Genomic DNA, 24,140 nt, shown 5'->3' on the forward strand with positions numbered 1-24,140 from the left:
ATAGAAATTATTTACCATCAAATGAGAACAATCATTTGTCTATGATTCTCTCTTTCTCAATCGTTCTTTCTTCTTGCCCAATTAATTTGCAAGCATAGTTTGGTTTTTGTTCATGTTTTTTATTACTATCTTGGCCTGGATACACTCTGAATATATTTGGATGTGTAATATTTGGGTGCTCCTTCACCCAATCGATTTGTTCGATGGCGTCCTTTGTAGCTGAAACAAACGAAAAAGGGAAACATTCTAAGCAATTGAATGAGGAAAATTAATGTTACTTACCGGGAATTCAAAATGAACCAAGTATTATTGGGTTCCATTTGTTCTAGCGAGCTGGCTGGGTCAGTGCAATCCTTGGAGCACTTTTCTCGACTTGTCCGCCGACTCTGTTGGGTCGTGGGGGAAGGACTTTGCAATAGTTTGCCCAGTGTATAGACAGGAAAGGCAAAATACTCGCGTTTCAATGCATAACGTGAACTTTGACGACTCTGAATGGGTGGCATGGCCGTTGAGTATAGATTGGTGATTGATGTTGGGTTTGGAGTTGTAGTCACGAAACTGGTGGGGGTGGTGGTGGTGGCTGTGCTGCTGCTAATTGCTGGCGGCTCTAGACTCTCATCCACATAGACTATATGGAAGGCGGATGCATGGGTGGGACCATTGCTGGATGTTGCATCTACTATATCAATATCGATTTTTCTATCAAAGGTTGATTTTGACTCGCTTTCGTTTTGGTTTTGCTTCTGATCCTCTTCGTGCACCTCCTCCTCTTCGTCCTCCTCCAATGTTGTTTCTTCTTCATCTTCCACCAAGCTTTCCAGCCTATCGGTGACTGTGAAATGACGATGATTCTCATTGATGGTCGCGTCATAGGATGGCTGCCATTGAACTACCTGTTCAGGTGAATGATAGGCACTGTATTGTTTGGCCTTCTTTCGCTTTTTTCGCTTGCTACTGCGCGGTAATTGTGTCTCAAAGGATGTCAATGGTGTGGGTGTGGTCGTGGTGCTTGTGGTGGTTGTGTCGGCTGCTTCTGTTGTCGTTATGGCCTCATGTGCATAGAAGGGTATTAGAGTCAAATTGAGCATTTCCCTCTGGCCAGGCATACGAAAACGTTCCACTATGGGTCTAGGCCGAAACATTGGAGTCGATGGCGGATAGAGAACTTGTCCCGGTACTGGCTCCTTCATGGGATATCTCTGTTGGCTGAGCATAGTGTTTACAATAAGTTCACCCTTGGTGCCATTATAGATAAATATCGGATAATTGCGCTCCGTCAGGGCATTGTCCCCAGGTGCGTTGTCAAAGATGGGCAAATGGTGAGCTCGTCTTCGTTGCGACCTTGGTGACCTTGCTGGTGCTGGTGGTGGCAGACTTCGGGCACGTGCCATCCCCTGAACATAGCGATGGGGCAATTGCACTCTTCGTGGCAGCATAAAACGCCTTTGAGGCGACATTAGTACCGGAGAAATGGTTGTAGGTGAGCCGCCACCGCGGACTAGAAATGTTATGGTAGCCGGTGATCTTGCCTCCTGTCTTTGTGTGCTAATGGCGGTTGGAGAAGCCCGCGTACTTGTCAAATAATCGGCCTCTGGTCGATCTTCACGCTCGCGCTTCATTAGCTGGTCTTCGAGTATCCAAAGTGGTCGCTGTTCGCCATTTAGATAACTGTCGTCGTCCATTGTGTATTGGGCACAAACTGGCAGTGCTCCCGGCCAACTCCAGTTGATGGCAATCACCAGCAGACGGAGCAATGACATATACTCCATATACTCCAACATTCGTTGACTACTGTGCGGCAAGAACTAAGTGGCAAAATGTGTCCAACACTTGAATTTATACACCGCACTCGCATTTAAATGGGCACGGTGGCTTATTGTGGTCTATTTTAGGTGGTTCTGGTTTTTTATGGTCAACTTACTTTCGTTTATGAGAAAATCGCACTACAATTCCCAGCAGGTCACCAGGTTCACTGGGTGAACGGGAACTGAACTGGTGATGAACTGGTTAACAGGCAGCGGCAGCAAATTTGTTAGTAAGTCAAATTTGTTATAGTCAAAATATGAAAATTCAGATCTTGTAATTAGTATCTGTTAGACATTTTCCATTAGTGTTATTTCTGAAAGAGGCAGAGAGACCTTTTCTTCTGAACTCAAAGTGCCTTGATGGAGGGGCATTACAGCGCCTTGGACAGCTGTCAAAACTGACATTAATCAAAACACTATGTGCATCACTCCATTCTCCAAACCATCCCCCCTCCCCCTCCCCCTGCAATACATTTAGTTCTCATGTGTACATGCAATCTTCTAGCCACGATCAAAATTTTGGTTTTCCTTAGATTTTTCGCTCTGTTTCTGAAAGTTTTTTTTTTTTTTTTTTTTGGTTTTTGGTTTTTGTTTGAAGAAACAATTTTTGGTTTGCTTTTGGTGGTTTTATTTGGGCAACTTGTTGTTGGTTTCTTTTGAGGCCAGAAGGAAGAGAACAAGTGGAGCGTTCCTAAAACGAATAAAAATGGGGTTAATAGCCTTTGACAGAGAAGTTTTTTTTTTTTTTTTTTTTTTTGTTCGACCGCGGGCGGTCGTGAGTTCTCACTTTGCCAAGACTGAGCACATACATATGTATATGGGAGGAGGGGGAGGACAGGGAAATTGTGGAAAATGAAAATGGAAAAATGATTTATTAGCCTGTATCTCTATCTATGCTTTGATCGATCAATCGGCGCTAGCTGGTGGTATAGGGAAACTAAACCTAATTACAGAATGAAGCAAAGGAAAAAAAAAAAAAAAAACAGAAAAAAGTTCTGTGGGATTCTCGTCTTCTTCTTCTTCTTCTTGGCGATCTCCAGCCGGGCCATTTTCGGGTAAGACGAGAAATTGTTTTTCGTTTCTTCATTCATAATGATGGCAATGTCTCTTCAACATTTGGATTTTCCGTACTCTTGCGTGACTTTACAACATTATTAAGTTTGACAGAAGAATATAATAACAGTGCGGTTTAAGGGGGAGTGGGAGGGGGGAAATTGAGGGGCAGTTTATTAGCTTTTAATGGCCCACCAATGCATTTCAAATTTAAAAACCCCACAAAAATGTAACAAAATTTAATCATGCATTCAAGTCAAGTGTGTACCGAGATGTGTTTCAATATAAGAAATTCCACACATTGCATTCGATCGGATCGCATCTCCACCGTCACGCCAACTCGTGCCCATAATTAACAGACAGAGATCAAAAATATTTGGACACTCAAACAAACAAAGAGAAACAAGGAAGGGGAGGGGGAGGGGGATGGAGAGCCATCTAAACCATGGTTATAGGGAAAAGCAACTTGGATGGATGGGCATTTTAATTTTTTGGTATTTTTTTTGACACCAACAATTTGTTCTATCGCATGTAAATGAAAGTTTGTCCTCAATATATCTTGCAACAAAACTCCACCTCATTCTCCCTCGCCGACGCAGGGGAAACAACAACAATAAAGCAATCAACGCAGCCCGCAGCAGATGCATATACAGTGGATACACTTGCCCTCAAGACAGATGTGAATATGTCAAACGATTTGTTTGTCCATTGTCAGCTTCTTGACATGGGTGTGGACCAACAACATCTCTCAACATCATCATTGTAGACGGCCAGAGTCAAAGTTCCATCTAAAATACAATCTGATAAGAACACAGAGATCGAACAGAATAGACATTTCTTTCAGAATTCCTGTGATTAGGTGGCATTTAGTGTCAAATGTTTCAGAAACTTATTGATGGAACAATAAATATGATGTACTTGGGCATTAAGGCAAACAAGATAAGGATCACAAGCACATTTAGGATCCTTTGCTGCCGCTCAGAGAGAGAGAGAGAGAGTGAAATAGTCTTGAAATAGTAAGAGTATTATCTAGGAATAGGGAAAATCTGTCAAAACTGCAAGCCAAATCACAGTTAAGAACATTTGGGGAACACATTTGGAGTCACCGCTTCATAATCCATAAGGAAAGTATAAGCTGGTTTGGAGTCTTATTGTTCCCTTACACATTTTGCATCTTTTAGATACTTCATTTCAGTTGGTCGTGTCATTTGGGGATTAGACAATCATTGAACCGTCTCTATTAGGAAAAAGCTTTGGCTATGGCCATTTGCTGTCATAAGCAGATTTCGCTTCGAAAGCTTTTCCCCCTCCACATCCGATAGCGATACGATCAGTGGCATTCAATTAGCACGATAGTTCTCCCTCTCTCTCTCTCTTAGTTTGTCTCCTCTCCATCATTGTTTGGCTCTTCCAGTGTATGCGAAAGCTTACAGCTTACTAGAACCTCACCCCGACGAGACCCCGTTTCCAAATTCCATAGTCTTTGGCCACTTTTGTCTCTCAGCTGTTGGAATTCAATTTTCAGTGCGAATTACGTTCTCGAAGCGGCGGGTGACGGCGAAGCGGCAGCGGCGATTGACAAATTCCGTCTTAATTCGGCAACTCAATTTCTTCAGTTTTCCCGTGTTGTGTTTGTTGTTATTGTTGTTGTTGAATCGTATACGTTGTGAGGAAAACTTCATTGTTTTTGTTTTCGTGGGTGGGCAAACAAAGAGGGCTCGGCTCATATTGACAAAATTATCGGTGTAACTGCTACATATATTGTTATTGGATTTTAGTTGTTTTCTTTTTACAAACTTGTTTTTGTTCTGTGAGAGACGAAAGTGAAAGATGGCTAGCGATAAGCCGCATGAAATTTCAACAGCCAAAAAGGCTGCCTTTCAAGTGATGGCCGGCGGATCTGCCGGTTTCCTGGAGGTTTGCATTATGCAGCCCTTGGATGTGGTCAAGACACGCATACAGATTCAAGCAAATCCCGCCTCGTCAGTTCTCAGTGAGGTAAGTCGTAGATCCGTCCACTATTGGAAGCTTTTATTTTCGTTCTCTCTCTCTCAGTCGCCAATTTTAACCAAGATAAAAAGCTTTAAATTGATAAACATCTACTCCAAACTCGAGGCTTGTCGTATGTATACAGCTGATAAGTGCCAGAAACCTTCTTCTTCTCTCCACAATCCATAAAGATCCAAAAAAACAGAAAATATCACACTCAATTGAAGTGTCATGCCTATGTCACATTAAAATCCAGTACACAGTCAACTAGAAATGTTATCGTACATCTGACAAGCTTCTTTGTCAAACTTTTGCCATATTTCTTCAATGGTGACAGTAACAACATTGGTCTTAGACTATCTGCTGTCTAATTGAAGTCATATCTGGACTTTTTAATTGCCTTCAATATCAAATACGTACAAATAAAGCAAGTGAGATTCATTTTAAAACATATATTTATAAGTACATATATATTTTAGTACAAGAATCTATGCTTAACCATTTCAACTAAGCGTAGACTTTTTTGATTAACTGTCCATATCGATATGTTTGGCCATACAAACAGTAAAAAGAAAAGGTTACACCAAGGTCAAGCTTACGCACTAGACACTGGATAGACAGAGACACAAAGACCTAGACATAGACAGACATACGTCCACCCTCACAGCTGATGCTGACGACGCCGCCAAACAAAACACGCAAAGCAAAGCAAAGAGAATAAAGGAATGAGAGCACAAGAGAGTGTGCCCACTTCATGTGAGTGAGGGAGGGAGGTGAAATCTGCGGGGGGGACACAGTGTGACTGAGAAGGCATATCCTCTTATCAAAACTCGGACCACTTCGTCTGGCCCAAGCGAAAGAGATTTGCCCATTATCAAAAGTTTCATTTCCAAAATATTCCAACGCGTGTGCCATGACAAAAATAAAAAATAAATAAAGTATTTCAAGGGCCATGAACTTTGGAAATTTTTGTACGCTTAATTGTTTTTTTTTTTTTTTTTTAATTTTAAGATTAGCAACTTGTAGTTAATTGAAATCGTATACAAATAATATTTGTAGTTATTGAGGGAAAAATGAGAAACAAAGCAAAGAAGAAAGTGTAATCGCTTTTTATTTATCTATGAATTTGTCAGACAAAGACTTTAAGCATAGCATAATTTAGTATAAAAGTGTATTAGGAAAATATATATAAGTGTACCAACGATATCTTAGATAATGCAGTAATTATCGTAATTAAAATAGACTTGAACCAAAAGTCATATTCCATCTTAAACACAGAGCTGGAGCTTCGGAAACTGTGCGCCCCGGGGCTTAGGAATTTGTAGAAAAGAACGTAATGGATTGATTTTGAGAATACTTTTGAATAGTTTTCAGTTTCATTTATATAAATTTATAATGTCTAAGCTGTTATCTTTTCATGTGAAAGAGAAATATTGTCCAACTAATAGTGGAAAGTGTAAATGAAACAATTTTGGCTTTATAGGGTTAAATGTCCATTCTTTTCTATACGAAAAACTATTCGAAAATTGTGGAGTTCTATACGTTTCAAAGTAAACTATTTACTTTTAAGAACTTTCTTTATATCAAATAAGTAAAAAGTTCGAATTTGGACTTCGTTCTTTAAGTATTAGTTGTCTCAATTCGAATCGACTCCGATTCTGTCCACAATGGCAGTTGAAAGGGTATCCGAATTCTTCATATTACCTGCATTTTTAATTAAGTTCTGTACTCTTTACTTAAACATTATTCTAACTATTCCTTATTTTTGCTTCACTGTACGACTTTTTGCTATCAATTTTACTGATTTATCTGATTCCATTTGAACAACACTTGATATCGAACAACTTAACAATGCAATTGAAATACTTTATTGCCAAACAATATTATTTTATTGTGATTTGGATTACGATTAGCCTTGAAACAAGCCACGACTAACACTCGGTCTGAAAACTGTTTAGAAACGTCGTGTTGAAAAAAGACCATCATAGATGAGTTGTTCGACTGGCATCCCCAGGGGATCTTGGAAAACTAATCTAGACTCATTGGAGCCAGTAGTCCTAAAGACATTTGGCCAAAAAATACCTCTCTGGCCTACTTCAAACTATCTTAAAACCCTTTGGGGGATATCTAGATTCTGCCTGGCTTAATCTAACTTATTCATAGGTCTTTAGTGTCTAAGAAGTTTGAAAAGGATTAAAAACGACACGTTATTATACTTGGCTATATGTTTATGTATGTACATATTTGAACCGTAAAAGATACATTCAAATTCAGATATACGGATTATTTGTTGAAAAACATACATTCGTTTTTTTTATGAAAATTTATGGCATATGAAAATAGCTGTGAAATGGATGCAAATTGGAACACAGAGAGGCCAACAAAGATACACATGGACATATGTAGATATAAAGAAGAGTCAAGAGATAAAGACGCAGAATAAAAGAGAGAGGCAGACAGTTTGTTGTTTTTGAATGGACAGACTGGCAAATTATTTAGCACAATGCACTCATATTGAATGATGTACAATATACATATGTATGTATGTACATATGTCCAGTATTTGTCTTGGACTCACCTTGAGTTTTAACAATACTACTTCCTCCTCCTTCTCCTCTTTGATGTCGTTTTTCATTTTCCTATTTATTTCTAGGTTCACTACAATGGCGTCTTTGATTGCTTTGCCAAGATGTATCGCACTGAGGGCATCACCTCGTATTGGAAGGGCATAATGCCGCCCATTCTGGCCGAAACGCCAAAGAGGGCCATCAAATTTCTGGTATTTGAGCAGACGAAACCGCTATTTCAATTTGGTGAACCACAACCCACACCCTTGACCTTCTCGCTGGCCGGTCTAACGGCCGGCACTCTGGAAGCCATTGCCGTCAATCCCTTCGAGGTGGTTAAAGTGGCCCAGCAGGCCGATCGTCAAAAGAAAATGCTCAGCACTGGGGCCGTGGCCAGGGAGATTGTGAGACGCGATGGTTTCGGATTGCGGGGCCTAAACAAGGGCCTGACCGCCACCATGGGTCGCAATGGTGTCTTCAATATGGTGTACTTTGGTTTCTATCACAGTGTGCGGAATGCGGTGCCCGTTGCCCAGGATCGTCGATGGGAGTTCCTGCGCAAGGTCGCCATTGGTTTCTTGGCTGGCACACTGGCCTGCTTTGTTAATATCCCCTTCGATGTGGCCAAGTCGAGAATCCAGGGCCCACAGCCAGTGCCCGGACAGATTAAATACCGCGGCACCCTCGCTTCCATGGGCATTGTGTATCGGGAGGAGGGTTTCCGTGCCCTCTACAAGGGTCTGGTGCCGAAGATCATGCGCCTTGGGCCGGGCGGTGCCATTCTGCTGCTCGTCTTTGAGTATTCCTATGAGTATCTCATTACGAACTATTCCTAGAATTTACAAGAAACCTTTCGATGGGTTTTCTAACTGTTTGTGGCTGCATTTTGATACTTTCATTGTTATGGCATTTTTTTTTTTTTTTTTTTGTTTTTGTATGTATGCGATTCCAGAATGCTGTGTGTGCATGTGTTTGATTTGGTTTTTTGAAAATAAATGTTCAAAAGATGAAAAGAAACGTTCAAAAGTGTGCCCCCCCCCCCCCCCTCCCCACTTTCTTCTCCACCTGAATGGCGACCTCTATGGGTAAGTTGGGGCATAAATCGAAAAGCTTGAGCGAAAAAGCTTTTTACTTTCTTTCGCCGCAAATGTGTGAGTTTTGGCCTAAATAAAGCTTTCCAAAGAGTGTTGAAACATTCACTTGTCTCGAAGAACCGTTAGAAGTTTCTCAAAACTGCTGCCAGGGCCAACGAAATTCACAATTTCTCAGGGTTGCTCATAAAAACTGGGAATCCATCAAATTTCTCTTTGCCTTCAATTTTTTGGAGGGAGACTTTCGCACTCGAACTTATACAAATTTTTGTTTGATAAAAGAAAATCCAAAAAAAATTTTGGCGTCTTGAAGCTGTTTTTTCCTATTTTCAAATATATAGAAGATATAAGGAATAGGTAGGTATAAAAATTTATAATAATATTAATAAATATATGTTAATTATCAAAGATTATGAATAAGTAGTTTACGATCTTTTGGAATATTGAAATTAAACCTTGGTTTAAGCCGCCTTGAAGTCAATATTTATCCATCATTCCGCCTCGGACTCTCACAATTTTGAAACTCTTATCTCAATTAAATCGGATATACGCTTAAATCTTAAATCTATAATTTATCTTATCTTCTTGAATAAAGCAAACGGTTTTAAGGTTCGTTCTTGGTCATTTTATTGGGTCATAAAAGTCTTTTTTTTCATTGCCAAAAAGTTATCAAGAATCTAGTCCTCTCAATTTTTGAAGTTTGAAATCCTTAACAGGTTTATTTTTTAAGAAATATTGAGAACAAAAGTCGGCTTTCTTTTGGGTAAAAGGTCTTTTGCGACTTCATTATAGGTAAGTTTGACTGTATTTGATTTTGCACTCGTTAAAGTTTGTCTCTCGTTGGATTTGGCTAGCTAACGGTTGCCCAGCCCTCGTTAGAGTCCTAGCTAGGCAAGCACCTGCTGCTGACACTCGCATCCACTTGCCTGTATGTGTGTGTGTGTGTGTGTGTGTGTGTATACATATGGGGCCACATGAATGTGTATGGACATGCGTACGTATTGGTATGTGGTAATTTGTGGTATGTGCTCGCTCTTTTGCCGCAAAATCCACCCCCGCTCGCAAACAGCAGTTTCGCATTTAATATCGATCCTGGGCACGCGCCGTGGTCTCCTTTTCTGTTCTCTGAGCCAACGAGTTGTCCGTGCGGTCAGCGCCACTTGCAGTCGTTTGTGAGCGTTCGCAGCGCAAGGTACAGCTTGGCTTGGCTCCAGAGATCTTACAATTGGAAGCTCTAGTTTTGAGTTCTTTTGTTGGCACCCGAATCATAGGAACTGTGACTGACCAACACACACACACACACACTCGCATTCACACACACACACACACACACACTCATATGCACATTGGTTCGAAACGAACTGCTATAAATTTTGTTGTTGTTGTTGGTGGTGGTGTTATAAGTGTGGTTATTGTTGTTGTTGTTGTCGGCATTAAAAATTGTTATAAAATTTTTTTTTTTCTTGTTACCAAAAAGAAAGTGCGTGTAAAAGTGCCAAAAAAGAAGAAGCAAAAAACAAAATAAACCGAAAATGCATAAATAAGAAATAATTCAGAAAATACTTGAAAGAAAAGAAGAGAAAATTATTTAATGGAATTCCATTTGTTGTGCCCAAATGAACGAAGAAAAAAGCCAAGAGAAGAACACAAAAAACAAGAAAAAAACCAAAAGAATTACAACAAAAAAACAAGAAGAACAAGAGTTTCCCTTTTGGTGTGATTGTCTCTGAGCGAATGTCTTTGAAATTTCTTACCTTTTTTTTTTTTTTTTTTTTGTCCTGTGCGCAAGAGACCAAACGAGAGAGCGAGAGAGAGAGCCAAAGGACTTGAGTGCGCAGAAGTCAGAGGGGTGTGGACTTGCGTAGCAGCTGCAATTAACCCATTACCGTTTGCATTTAAAAGCCCAAAAAGGAAAAGAAACTAACTAACTTTAGTCTAATATACAAATGAATTGGAAAACCTATTAAAATTTATATATTTGTGATATAGAGCAAATGAATTATGGCGTTTCATTTTAGCGAGTGACGAGTAGAAGAGCATAAGTTCTCGTTAGGCCTTTCTCTCTCTCTCACCTTCTCTCTCTCTCTCACACTCTTTCTTTGGCTGCATGCTTTCTGTCTTCTACTACTACGTTCTACAATCAAATACTACTATGAAAGACACTCACACACACAGACACAGAGAGAGGCATACGCACATTTTATAGTTGATGTTTTTCGTTGCATACTTTTTTTTTAGCGTGTGTGTGTGTGTGTTTGTGTGAGATTTATTTGTTGTCTTTGGGTCAAAGCGAAAGGGAAACTAAATCACAGCACAAAACAACTTAAGGACCGTTCAAAGGCAAACCCAAAAGACAAACGGGAAATATCTGTTCTTTCACTTTTTGTTTAACCACTGACCAAAAGTAATCAACTCGGTCTACAGTTGCATTCACAGCCAAAAAAGAAGAAACCAACAAATAAGAAAGTGTTAACAAAGCAAAAACCACAGAACGAGAACAAAGTTCGATCAAATTAAACCCCATCAACAAAAGAAACTCTTGATACCAACAAAAGATAAAAGAAAAAGGATTCTAACCTAACGAAAGGTCCAAACGAGGCGGGGGAGAAGACAAACGTTGAGAAAACAAAAAAACAAAAAAACAAAAGGGCGAAAAGTGCGAAAAATGTGCGCTTCGCTGCGTCGTAATTTGTTGCTGCGGAGCCTTTGGGCAACCGCTCTACTGGCAATCATGGCCATGGGCACGGTGCAGGTGAGTCATGCCAACAAAAAACACACAAACACACATACATACAAAGAAACACACACACACACACACACATGTCCATAAACATAGAAAAGTCCAAGTGAGTAACAGTAACAGTTACGGTAACAGAACCGCAAATTCCCAAAACTACCACAACCACAAGCATATAGACACACACACACACACATACAGTGAGAAACATACACGCATATACAAAAAAGTAAGCGCAATTCGTATGCCGAGTGCCGCCACAAAGTATGCTACGAAAATTTGTGGCATCGCAAAAAGGCAAGCCACAAGACAAGACAAGACAAGACCAAGACGAGACCAAGACCATGGCGAGGCGCGAGTGTGCGCAAATATTGGCTTAATTGAACAGTTTTTCCACTTTTTCCTCTTGAATGTGGTTTAAGGAGTGGGAGGTATAGATGGCGCAGAAGACAAACACACACACACTCACACACACACACACACCGACAGCAATTTGCATATAAAAGCAGGTGCCCAAGTGCCCAGATGGCATAGACTTTTCTTTGCTGCCTAACTATTATTCGCTTTATATATATATATTTGTGGTTGGCTTTGCTTGAAATAAATTTCATTGCTCACAAAACAAGGAGACAGCATATATACCTACTTATATATATTTTGTTCACTATCAATTGCCGCTAATTGGGTCATCCAAAGTGCTGACGAGGTGACGAGGTGGATCTTATGATATAAAACTTTAAATTTCATTTCAGAACCGAGTATTCTTTAGGATAGATATATGTATCCCATTCCCTTGGTTTGTTAATGTTGTTTTATTTTACAATCGCTATGGCAACCGAAATAAGCAGAGAGACAGAGAGAGAGAGAGAGAACAAGTCTTTCTTCTTGTCTCTCTCTCTTTCTAGAGTCTAGAGCTAGAGTGTGTGGCCAAAACAAAAACCTTATCAAATTCATACACACACTCACACACACACACACAGATTAGTTTTTTGTTTTTTATTTTGTAATACGAGTAACTATGAAAAGCAAAAGAATCTAAAGGTGGTATTTATGTATTTGTATTTCTTTTTTTACACACACAAACACACAGACAGACACATGCATACTTTTTGATCAAGTGAAGGCGGCTGAGTGGTTGGTTGTTTGGGTGGTTCTGTGGGGCAGTTAAGCTGCTTTATAAGTTGCCTGCTTCTCTTCTTTTCATAGCTTGTTTGTGTGTGTGTGTGTGTGTGTGTGCAGCCTGCAATTTGTTTTACCCATCTTTCATTCGCTTGCTTTCTCTCTATCTTTTAGGTATCTCTCTCTCCCTCCCCCCCCCCCATTGCTTCTTTTTCTGTCTTTTGGTGGTACTCGTTGGCTTCCTTTTTTGTTTGACTAAAACTTTAATACCGTCATTCATGTTAGCATGGTTTGCTGTTGCTTTTGTTGTTGTTTTGCTACCTTGAAATTTATGAGTGACCCATGGACGTAGCATCATCCTCATCCCTAAAAGCGTCACCATCAGCATAACAGCTTACATTGCCCATCATCAGCAGCAGCAGTGCATCCATCCATCCACAAAGTCCACATCATCGTTTTGTGGTCCGTCGGTGGTTGCCAGCAAATTTTTTTTTTCTTCACTCTCCCCCTCTATATTTTTTTCTGCTTTTTTTTTTTTTTTGAAGGACTTCACGTTCGCATGTCTGACTCATCCGGCTCAAACAGTGTGTGGTAATGGGGAAGTGGAAGTGGGAGTGGGAGTGGGAGTGGGGGAGAGCGATAACAGACAAGAGTACAATGTGCAGTATGGCCAAGCACCCTTGGCCCTGCTCCCTACTACCACTTCCAGCACAGCCAACACTTCCTCCATAACCAAACACTCATCCGCGTCCTCCTCCTGCTCCACGTTGTTCTTGTCGTCTTCGTTGGCTCTCCAAACTGAAACCCATACAAAGTCTAGTCACATATAGTTTTCAATGATGTTTGGTGAGGGTTTTGCGTTTTTTTTCTCCTTCTTTTTTTTCATTTCTACACGGGGGGTGAAAAGTGTCGTTGGCCATTTGATTGTCGGGAACTGGGAACTGGCAACTGGCGGCTCATTCAGCCAACTTTAGTAACCCTTAAGCCGCGTTTACAACAACTGCACTACACACAGAACTGAACGCAACTGAACTGAACTGAATTGCATTCAAGTCAACTGTGACTTCGTCCTGCGGTGAAGAAAGAGAGGGGGGAGAGGGAATTGGTTACTGACTTTAGCCCTCTTTGACATGAAGTCCATGAGTCACTTTAAATTGGTATCATTCCCTGTTTCAAACCAATCAAAACTCCCTCAAAAGTAGTTAAAAATTTCAATTTGAAATGCCAAATTGTGCAAATATTTAAAGCCCGACTGACAAAAAGAGGGCAGAAAAGGATTATCTTTAGAACTCTGCGGTTGGTTGACATTCAGTTTGCCGTTTAATTAAGCAAAAGCATTCAGTAAGTGGTTCAACTGGTTGAGAATGGAAGTGAGTTTCGGGTTTGATTTACTTTTATTTTGGTTTTGTTTTTCATAGCTAGCAGTTTCACATTAAACTTGCATTCTAATTTTATTCATTGTGATCCAATGACATCAACTTATGCATTCAACCACCGCTGACCCCAGACCATCGCAGAGAACTGACTTCTAGCCATTGCCATCTAGCATAGCTTGAGTTAAGAGATTAGTCAGATGGTTGGGTATATGTACATATATATTCTTAATCAACAAAAAGTAGGATGTAATGATAACTTTAGTGAGTTTTCAGATGAACTTAAGAGTATATTTATTTGGACTTGGTTAAAGAATTCATTTATTTCGACTCCAAATTTTTATGCTGCGTTGCTAAATATAAGTATATATATAGGTATATATATCTTTGTCACTTTGTTCCTTGCCTTCACAAACTTTTGCTTTCATCCCCCCCAACGCCCTCAGTCGTGTCTCTTTCTTTTCCATATTGCCTTATCCTTTAGCTTCACATTTCGTATTCAGTTACAAAGCATTTACGCTTGAATGATTTTTTTCGATTATGCATTTTGCTCATTTCAACGTTGACAAAGACGGCCAGGACTGTCCCATTCCCCCACCTTTACCCGGATCACCCCATTTAAGCCCCCACCCAATTCACTATGGCAATCTAAATCCGAAATCTCTGTCAGTTTCTTTGTTTTAGGCTAATGTGACCATTGTCTATGGCTCAGTTAAATATGACAGCAAGTTGACTGGGAATTAGGGTTAAGTGTTGCCACCACCTTATGCCCGTCAACCAGGGGGAAGGGAAAAAAATTCAATGCTAGGCCACAGGCATGGGTCAACAACACTCAGCAGAGACCGCCGCAAGGTAACAACACTTGAGAGCTTGAAGCTTAGGTTAGGCCTACTAAAAACGTATGACCTGGCAACCCTGATGATGGCGATGATACTGATTCTTATGATTCTCCTGATGAAGACGATGATGATGATGATGATGATGATGATGATAATGATGGGCGATGACTCACACAATCACAATTGAGCAAATGAAGCAGAATGAATGGCAAACGAAACGAAACAAAATGAAAGACATAAAATGTCGCTCGACCGGGCAAACCGGTGACACCGAGGCAAAAGCCTGGGTAAGGAGATTGCAAAAAGGGACATAAAAAATACAAATCGCAGTAAGAAAGAGGAGTAAGAGGGGGACGAGAGAGAGAGAGAGAAAGGAAACGAGTGGGAGACGTGGATAAAGGATGCCACCTAAGCCAAAGGCAAAGTTAACTAATGCAAACACTGGGACAAACCTGGCTGAAAAACCTTTGCCAGAAAATAAAAGTTCACCTCACCTTCAGCTACAGCTACAGCTTTCACGTTTTAGCCACATCTAACCTTACATTTGCCGCCGTTACCCCTACGACCAAGGACCTGCTCCTTTCGCTCTTTGTTTGTATTGCACGTCTATGGCACAGCCGTGCGGTAATGTTTTATACATTTGTATGGCAAACATATGCTACATATATGTATGTATGTGTATATAGTGTGCAGGAATAGGAATAAAAGTTCTCACTCGTAGATGCGTCAGCAGAGAGTTGTGAGAGTTAAGGGAGAACCCGAGAAAGAAGCGCGACAACGTGCCAAGCTAAAATTGTTTCAGGTGCTTGAATTTGGCATTTTGTTGACTCTGAGCCTGAACGACTTTCCTTGTTGGCTTCTGTTCCGCTTCTGTTCCCTTTAGCCCACCTACCAGCCATCCATTCCACAACCATCACCCACCCATCAGCCATCACATCCGCTATGCATTATTTGTTCGAGTGGTTTCGTGTTGTTGGCGCGATGGCAATGTCTGATGGCTCCCGCATCCAAGCCATTCTCTTGCGATGCTCCTGCTTCCTCTCTCTCTCTCTCTCTCTCTCTCACTCTCTCTGTCTCTTGTTCAGTAGTTTGTTCCTTGGCTGATTTCATTTCGAAGGGAGTCACGTCGTCTACGGACACACAGAAGCAGAGGCAGGACGACTATTCTTGATTTTTTTGGCTCTTTGAGTGCGGCTGCATATGTTGGCCATAAAGTGACTTTGACTTTTCCAGCAGAATTGTTTTTTCCCCCAAACAAAAAAACAAACAAGCTCGTAACAGAAATGCAATGCGGCCAAAACAATCAAAAGTTTAGCATCATTAACGCTGGTGTGATTAGCCATTTCAGGTGGCCTAAATAAATGGGAAGGGAAGCTGTTCGACAGAGACTCCCTCTCTCTCTCCCTCTCTCTCTTTCTCTTTCTCTTGATACTAATCGATAGATACTACTTTAGAATCTATTAAATAAGCTCATCAATTTTGCACGTTAATCCAAACAGAATGTATCAACTTTATATATAAAGTGATCATCGTAACTTAAGGTAAACTAAATTTAACTCATCATGTCGATCAAGTTTTATTAACTTTTTTGTGAGAGGAATTCAAAAACCAAATGTTAATCAACATTTAAAGTTTCGAGCACGGGAGATGCGGTGTGTGTGTGTGTGTGTGTGTGTGTGTGTGTGTGTGTGTGTGTGTGTAGGTAGGGCAGGACAAAATTTTCTACACAAATCCAAATGCAAACAAGCTGCTGCTAATTACGTGACCCAATTAATTCTAAACACATAGAAAAAAAAATAATAAAAAAAAGAAGGAAAAAAAAAAACGTTTTCATTTGCCTTATGCTGGCTTTAAAAGAGCAACAACAAAAGGAAAAGATTTACATAGGGGAAAAAAAGTTACATATATGTATAATACAAATATATATATATATATATATATATGTATGTATATATAAAAAACCAGCTGAAAATCCAAATGTTTATTCGAAATGTGCGCCAGGAAATACATTTGGAGCAGCAACAACAACAACAACAACTACAACATTTAATTTGGCTGCCTTTTTTTATCGTTGTTGTTGTTGTTGTTGTTGTGAGAGAGCAACGGAAAATCCAATTTTATTTGCATTTTCATTAACAGCAAATAATAAAAGCGGAAATATGATTTTTATGCCATGCCCATGGACGATGAGGCAAGGCAAGGCAAGGAAAGGCAAGGCAAGGCCGGAGCAGCTGCTCGTTTCCTTCTCTTCCCAATTCCCTTCCACTCTCTTACTTCTCTCTCTCTTAGCCCACGCCCACGCCCATCAGCCACGCCCATTTCCAGGCCATTACAACGTGCATTTCCGTTTTGCCTTTTATTTTTTTTTTATTGCCAGCTTTTTCTCCTTCGTTGTCCTCATCCTCTCATCTCTGTAGTTGTTGTTGTTGTTGTTGCTGTTTTTTTTGGTGATTATAAGCAATTTGTGTTATAAAATCGCAATATTGCACTTTTTGCTTATTCTCCGCTTCCACTTTGCCCTCTATCGCTATCTCTCTATCTCTCTCTCTTTCTGGTTGTGACTTGCACAAACTTTTGCACATTTTCAATTTATTCTTTAAATTTTGACATAGTTTCCCATGCCGAGGAGGAAAAGGAGTACAAAGTGCCCAGAGGGCCACAAGGATGCCGTCATGCGAATGATGATATAATTGAATGCCAACTGAACTTTAAAATTTGTATACTTTAATCCGTACTAGAGGCAAAAGTTAATTAATCATTGAAATTGAATTGCCAATAGTAATTACGAAAGTCGATGTCAGTTTGTTCGAAAAGACTCAATTGAATGTATCCTGGCATATGAATTGGCTAATGGGTACTTGCTATGGACTCAATGGACTTGCCATGGTATTCCCATCAGCACTAGGGACTAATAAAGTCCCCAATCCCATTGCATTAGACGACGAAGATATCCTCTACATAGGGGTAAGCTTGGCTTTGCAGCTCAAATCAACATCCTTTGAGAGAGTAAAAGTAATTCAAATGTTGATCCCTAACCTAAGAAGTCATTTGGAAAAAGTATTCATTGTACATATTCAATGAACTGACTATTCATTTGATTTGAACCAACAATGTTTACTTGAAAGATTCCTGCATGACCAAAGGACATTTCAAATGATCTGACACTGATATAGAACAACAATGTATATCAACTACAAGAAATCTCAAAAATATGTTGATGATCAGTAATTGAGTTGGATCACAAAATGCGATTAGCTTTAGCTTTCTTAAGCCTTGGTTTTCTGTTAATGCAAGACAAGTTTTTCTATACAAATGAAATTAAAAGAAGTAAAAGGAAATCAAAGACCAAAACCAAAACCAAAAAAAAAAACCAATCCCCAAATCGCCCGCTAGCAACTTCAGTTTGACACTTTAATACAAGGCAAGTAACACGCCTCCCATCACCTCCATTTGCTCTTCTGTCAAATATATCTCCACTCCCCTCTCTCTCTCACACTCACTCACTCTCTCTGTCTGTCTCTCTCTCTCTCCCTCTGTTTGAGCCATCATCATGACATAGAGTGCCTCCTCCTCTAGTTTCCGTTCTTGTTCCCTTTGGCATATTCCCCAAATCCCATTTGGCTATCAGCACGATGGCAGGGCCACAAAGTGTGTGTGAGTGTGTGTGTGTGTGTGCGAGTGTGAGTGTGTATGGGGGGGGGAGGAATGTGTCAAATCGAACCTCGCCCCTGAACAAACCATTTGAGGGCCATAACAGTGGGCGAGTCGCGTCGCCATCTATACATAAACATACAAATATATATATATATACACACATAAATATATATATATATATAGTATAGTATATGATGGGGCAGATGTCTGGCAGATGGGAGTCAAGTGAAGCGCAATATTTGTGACATAAAATTTGCTATTAAATTAAATTTTATTTGCACATTCATTCAAAATACAAACAGCAATGACAGCGACACACACGCTGGCAGAGAGGGTGGTGGGGGGGTCAGGGGGAGGGAAACGAATCCAAGTGGAGTTCAAAGTTTGGAGTTGAAATCGCCAGAGATGAGAGGACGAGGGGAGGGCGAACGAAACAGTTGGCCGTTTGTTACAAAAATTGACTTGATGTCAAATTTTTATGACCGCGTTTGCAGATAATGAAATTTATATATAGAGACAAGCTCATAGATACAAATGCGAGTAGACAGTCGACAGAAGAAAGCCAGATGAAGCAGACAAAAGGAGATGGAGAAGCCATGAAGGTGAAGAAGTCTCACACACACACACACGCACTCTCACACATGGATAAACAAAAGTTCAAATGATTGAGGAGACAGAGGCAAAATAATAAATGGCTAATGGCTAACTGTTTACACTGGCCAAATGTAAGTGTAAAGTGTGTGTGTGTGTGTGTGTGTGTGTGTGTATGGCGAATTCCGATTCAAATAATATTCAATTCATAATGATGAAAGACAACCTGGCACGTTCTGTGAAGGATTTTGAATGCAAATGGAAATTATGTTTTTTGTTTTGCATTGGATGGGCAACCGCAGATGAATAACAATAAGGGAAATGGAATATACACACACAGAGTACACAAATACATATACATATGTATGTTATTTAGACAGACAGGTAGAAGGAGTTTAGTTGTGAATCATTTCATGTTCATTTTTTGATGAATGACGATGATGATAAGAAACGATTGTTTGCCATTTAGATTTGTTTGCCTTATAAATATTCATGGGATAAAATGAATGAAGTGGATATATACATACATATATATCTAACCATATATAGCAATAACTATAAACATTAACATGATGTTAGACTTGATCACGTATTTACTACTTATTTTAAATAGTTTCTCTCTCTCTCTCTTTCCTCGTCCTGCTAGTCCTTTGGCTTTTCTGTTTGTCTCCTCCTCCTATTCCTTGTTGTCTATTTATTTGTGGTTCGTTTGCATTCAAGTCCACGTCCAGAATGTGCCAAAGTCATTGCATATTGTTCCTTTGTTTGCTCTGACTCTCAGTTCAGTTCTCTCCCTCTCTCTCTCACTTAATAAAATAATGTTTTATGCGTTGTGGCGCATAATGGGTTTGTTGGTTGTTGTTTGTTGGTTGCTTGGTGTCACACATTCTGCATACATTCACATCAACATCAAACATCTATATGCATGTCCTGTATGCAAGTTGAGTTGGTATCCTGGGCGGCTCTATTAAATTCAGCTGCTTCTTCTGACTACCAAATTGCCAGCTATGCGCAGCTGTGGTAAAAAGTTAATGGCCAGTCAAGCCAACGAACCAAGCTCTCTTTGTGTGAGTGTGTGTGCCTGTGTGTGTTTATGCCTTTGTCACTTGGGTTCTATTAGGCACAAGTACACAAGCAAATACACACACACAAACACACACACACTCAGAGACATAGACAAATGTGGAACAGCGATGACAGCGTGAAAGTCGGTATAGAAAAATCGTTAAACAAAAACTAAAGCTTCACTTCAAATAAAAGTATTATAAGAATTTCATATGAGATTCAAAAGCTTATGTTAGATTGTCCTTAATCAAAGGACTTGTTGGGGTATCGAAACGGAAGGTTTAAACCAATTGACCATTTTGTAAACTGGTAACAACAATGAAGCTCTATCAGGTAATAGAAAAGTTAATTGGTTATGCATAGAGCTTTACCCCAATTTTAATGCCTGATTATACTTATACTTAGTTAATGGACCAACAAATCTGTTAATAATTTGATTTAATTATAAACAAAATTCATTAGTGCTCACGCTGACATCTCTAGCCTTTAGGATAGAGTGTCATGGTACTTTATCGTTTAAATATTTCCAGTACTACACATTCTCACACGTTCTGGGCTTTTCCTTGCCATCACCTACACACAGACACAGACACAGACACAGTCACAGTCACACATACAATCACAAAACGCGAGTCGAGAACACTCTCATCGTGTTGTCTATGCAGTTCACATTATGTGGCACTCGTATGCGACAATAGCCAAATATACGCAGTCGGCCCCAAAGACCGTCACATTCCCATACACACACACACACACACACACACACACAGAGAGACATACACCCCCAGTTAAACTCACACCACCTCACCACCGACCCCGCTCTTGTTATCCATTCACATACATACAAGTCAGCCCAAATACCAAGACAAATTTTTAGTGGCTAGAGCCAAAGTAATGACTTTTTAACGTCTCGCATGCGCGTTTCTTTCGTTCCACATGTGCTGACTGAACTGGCATTAAGTAAGCGTAATAGCCAAGAAGTAGGCGGGGTCGTGGGGCAAGAGTGGGTGGGCGGGAAAGGGGAAGATTGTGTGGGGTTACCGTACATAAATGTCAATTGCCATTTAAACGTTGATTTGTGCCAAAAAGAAAGCAAAAAGAGAAATCAACCAACTGTATGAAAGAGGCGACCCACCGACCCACCGACCCACCGACTCATCGACCCACCGTCTCGACCAAGCTATCGATAACCCAACAAATATTCATCGATAGTTTTTAGCTTCTAACTGAAAATGACTTCGTTTGCTATGGCTATTTTATGAGTGACTAAGCCAGTCAGGCGTTAAATTTGATGATGTACAACATTTGACCCATTTTATTATTCGATCGGTATTCCCATGCCCCATACCCGCTAACCCCTGGACCCTCTGATGCCGCTTTATATTATTATACCTAGAATTTCCTTCCTTTTTTCCCCAGTCTGTGTGTGTGTGTTTGGGAGAGAGTTTGTTTGTGGTCAACGAAGCAGCAAACGAGGTAAAACTCAAACAAAGCTGTGGTTACAAATTTACCTATATACATATGTATATATGTATGTATACATTTTTTCCTACTTGGTTTTACTTTAAATTTTTTTCCCCCTCTGATTTTTTATCAAGTTGAAATCAAAGCGCCTGCCGCACCCATTGGAGCTATCTATAGAAAGAGCTAAGCAGGCAAAGGCAATGACAAAAACTTTATATATGCATAGTCAGGGGCGCAGAGATGTATGCTACAGAAATTGTTGTGAGCTATTGATATGGCGCATGTGTGTGTGTGTGTCATATTATAAGCCCGGCAAGGATATAAAAAATGTTTTATCACAGGCATTACAACAACCCTTTACTCACACAAGCTGAGCTAAAAAAGAGGCTGGGGTCGGCAGCCGATTTAGTTTGCCCAGATACAAAAAGAGAGAGAGGCAGAGAGAGAGAGAGAGACAGAAAGAGAAAACGAAGTGGAAGAGACATATGGAGAGCCCTCGAAGCGGCCCAAATACTGTGATTGAGTGGCTACTGCAACTGTTGTGATTTTGCGGTTGACAGTTCAGTTAATTTGTTTACCAAAAAAAAAAGAAAAAAGGATATGTATGTATGTATATGTATGTGTTTGTGTAGCTTGAGCCTTTGCTGGCAATTTGCTTTTTAATATCCCTTCTCAACGATATGGAAAATTAAGTGGTTAACACTCATGACCATCAAAAAAAAAAAAAAAATTGTTAAAAATCCTTTTTGACTCTTCTGCTACATATCCTTTTCTTTTCCCTACTCATCATGCATTTTGTTGACAACTGTACCGCCATAAAGTTCAACTTTGTATCAAGTTTTATGATTCAAAGCCATTTGCCATAAACATAGATAGATATTCCCTATAACTAAAGTTGACCCACTACTCAAACCTCAAGAAAACATTTGAAGGCGTTTAACTTACTTAGCCGCAAATAAAGTGAACCTAAACGAGCAAATCCACTAAGCCCCACCACGCACACACGCACACACGCATATCATGTATGTATGTATGTATGTATGTATGATGTGTATGTATTTGAGTCCTTAGCTTTCCCCTGCTGCTGGTGACCTAAGCCAAAATGTTTGCAAAATGTTTGTTGTATGTCGACGTGTTTTTAATTTAAATTTTCTTTAGCCATCACAAATTCTCGGTCGTTTTTCCACCATCACTATCATCCCTACTCTCCCCTCTCTCTCTCCCGTCTCTCTCTCTCTCTCAGTTCTTAACGAATGCTGCTATCCTGCTTTCACTTGTTCCATGCCAATTGAAAATGAGTTTCGACATTAACAAAACAAAAAAAAAAAACACCAAAAAGGAAAAGTAAAAAGGAAAGGAAAAAACAATTCGGGTTCTTGGGATTTTCAAAATCGGAGACGTTTTTCTTTTACTTCTTTACTTTTTTTTGTTTTGGCGTGAGGGAGGGGGAGGGCGAGTTTCTTGTTTGTTTGTTTGTTTTGAGTTGCTCGACCTTGTGGGGCGTAAGATTTTATATATTTTTTTTGCTGTTTTTCGGGTTTTCTGTTGTTGTAGTCCAACTATTTAGATATACAAACACACACAAAAAACATTAATACACTGCAACAAAATATCTCAAATGACAATTAAAATAAATAAAGTTTTATTGCACAACATTTTTCTTTATATATCAGACAGTTTTCGTTTTGGCTTTTGGTTTTCATTTTCTGTCCCGCTGAGTTCAGTTAACTGTTGATTTTCAACAAACATTTTGTTTAAGTGTATTGGGCCTTAAGCGTTATTTCTTGAGAGTTGAGTTGAGTGTAATGGCAGAGCGTTTTATGCGAGCCTCTGTCCCCTTATGAGCCCCCAGGGGTATCTCATCTCTTATCCCGTTTGGACTCTCTGTTTATACACTATTTTGTTGCCACTGCTTTTGGCCGCTTTCAATTCCAATTCAACTTTTCTGCTCTCCCTCTCTCTCTTTCTCTCTCTCTGTGTGTCCCTTGTTGTTGCTATTGCAATGTTTGTTAAACTTTTGGCCTTGCTGGAAGGATACATTTTTGGCTGCTGTTGGTTGCTTGGGTTAGCTGGTTGTAGGTAGGGGGTCTTGTGGTAGGTTCTACTTCTTCGTCATCTTCTTCTTCTTGCTGGTCGTATTTGTACTGTGTTCAGTTGTGTTGCCGGCGGCAAATTTCACCACGCGTGGCTGGCAGAAGGACGTCGTTTGCTGCTCGTCTATTTTACACAAATTATTTTGAATTTATTTCGGGTTACTACCTGTCGTTCCTCCCTATCTCTCTCCCTCGCTGTATCTCTTGCGGTGCCCTTTCTTTCTCTCACTCTCTCTCTCTCTCTCGGTGAGTTTGTGTGAAATATTTCGTAGTATACTTTTCTGCTGTTCGCTTGCCAGTAAATACAAAAAACCAATTTCAAGCATTCATTTCGAGCGTCAAGGGATTTGGCTAGAGTAAGATGGCAATAGAGCTATATATAGATGGAGAATAGATGGGTGGGCGGTGGTAAGTGGTGGTAGAGTGGAGGGAGCGGGGGGTTTAGCTAGAGGCCCTTGGCATTCATTGTAGCGATGACAGCCATCATTGCTACACCTCCCCAGAGCACCACCCACCATACCAAAACATTCTTGTTCTATATTCTGTTTATTTAAAATATGTTGCAAATTTACCTTTTTGGGTTTGCCTTTGTATCTTCTGCTTCTTCTTCTCCTTGTTCGTCGTCGTCGTTGTCTTTTGGGCTTTTGGTTGGGTTGTTGCTTTTGTTGTGGGTTTAATGTCTTAATTGGAATAGAGAGAG

At 40.1% G+C, this 24,140-nt stretch overlaps 3 protein-coding genes across 3 annotated transcripts in view; 2 read left to right on the forward strand and 1 right to left on the reverse strand.

Annotated features, from left to right (window-relative positions):
- Nucleotides 1–278: 278 nt before the first annotated feature.
- On the reverse strand, nt 279–1,781 carry LOC137584473 (uncharacterized). Its single transcript, XM_068299880.1, has 2 exons — nt 555–1,781; nt 279–488 (listed from the first exon to the last, which is right to left on the reverse strand). The coding sequence occupies exons 1-2, from the start codon at nt 1,779–1,781 to the stop codon at nt 279–281; spliced, it is 1,437 nt and encodes a 478-aa protein (XP_068155981.1).
- Nucleotides 1,782–4,394: 2,613 nt separating this feature from the next.
- LOC137586554 (mitochondrial 2-oxodicarboxylate carrier) lies at nt 4,395–8,367 on the forward strand. Its single transcript, XM_068302640.1, has 2 exons — nt 4,395–4,856; nt 7,501–8,367. The coding sequence occupies exons 1-2, from the start codon at nt 4,689–4,691 to the stop codon at nt 8,248–8,250; spliced, it is 918 nt and encodes a 305-aa protein (XP_068158741.1). The 5' UTR covers nt 4,395–4,688; the 3' UTR covers nt 8,251–8,367.
- A 1,306-nt stretch (nt 8,368–9,673) lies between these two features.
- The window catches only part of Appl (amyloid-beta-like protein), a 47,124-nt gene continuing 32,657 nt past the window's right edge, over nt 9,674–24,140 (forward strand). Inside the window, 2 exon segments of the mRNA XM_068301958.1 lie at nt 9,674–9,697; nt 10,930–11,257. Of these exon segments, the coding sequence (XP_068158059.1) occupies nt 11,171–11,257 (87 nt within the window). The 5' untranslated portion in view covers nt 9,674–9,697; nt 10,930–11,170.

The sequence above is a fragment of the Drosophila tropicalis genome, unplaced genomic scaffold, assembly GCF_018151085.1.
Source record: "Drosophila tropicalis isolate 14030-0801.00 unplaced genomic scaffold, ASM1815108v1 contig_158, whole genome shotgun sequence".
Lineage (NCBI taxonomy): Eukaryota > Metazoa > Arthropoda > Insecta > Diptera > Drosophilidae > Drosophila > Drosophila tropicalis.

Coding starts and splice junctions, on each gene's coding strand:
- LOC137584473 (XM_068299880.1), bottom strand. CDS start 1,781: ATGTTGGAGTATATGGAGTATATGTCATTGCTCCGTCTGCTGGTGATT. Junction 489..554: donor CCACCACCCCCACCAGTTTC/GTGACTACAACT, acceptor CCACCCATTCAG/AGTCGTCAAAGTTCACGTTA.
- LOC137586554 (XM_068302640.1), top strand. CDS start 4,689: ATGGCTAGCGATAAGCCGCATGAAATTTCAACAGCCAAAAAGGCTGCC. Junction 4,857..7,500: donor CCTCGTCAGTTCTCAGTGAG/GTAAGTCGTAGA, acceptor ATTTATTTCTAG/GTTCACTACAATGGCGTCTT.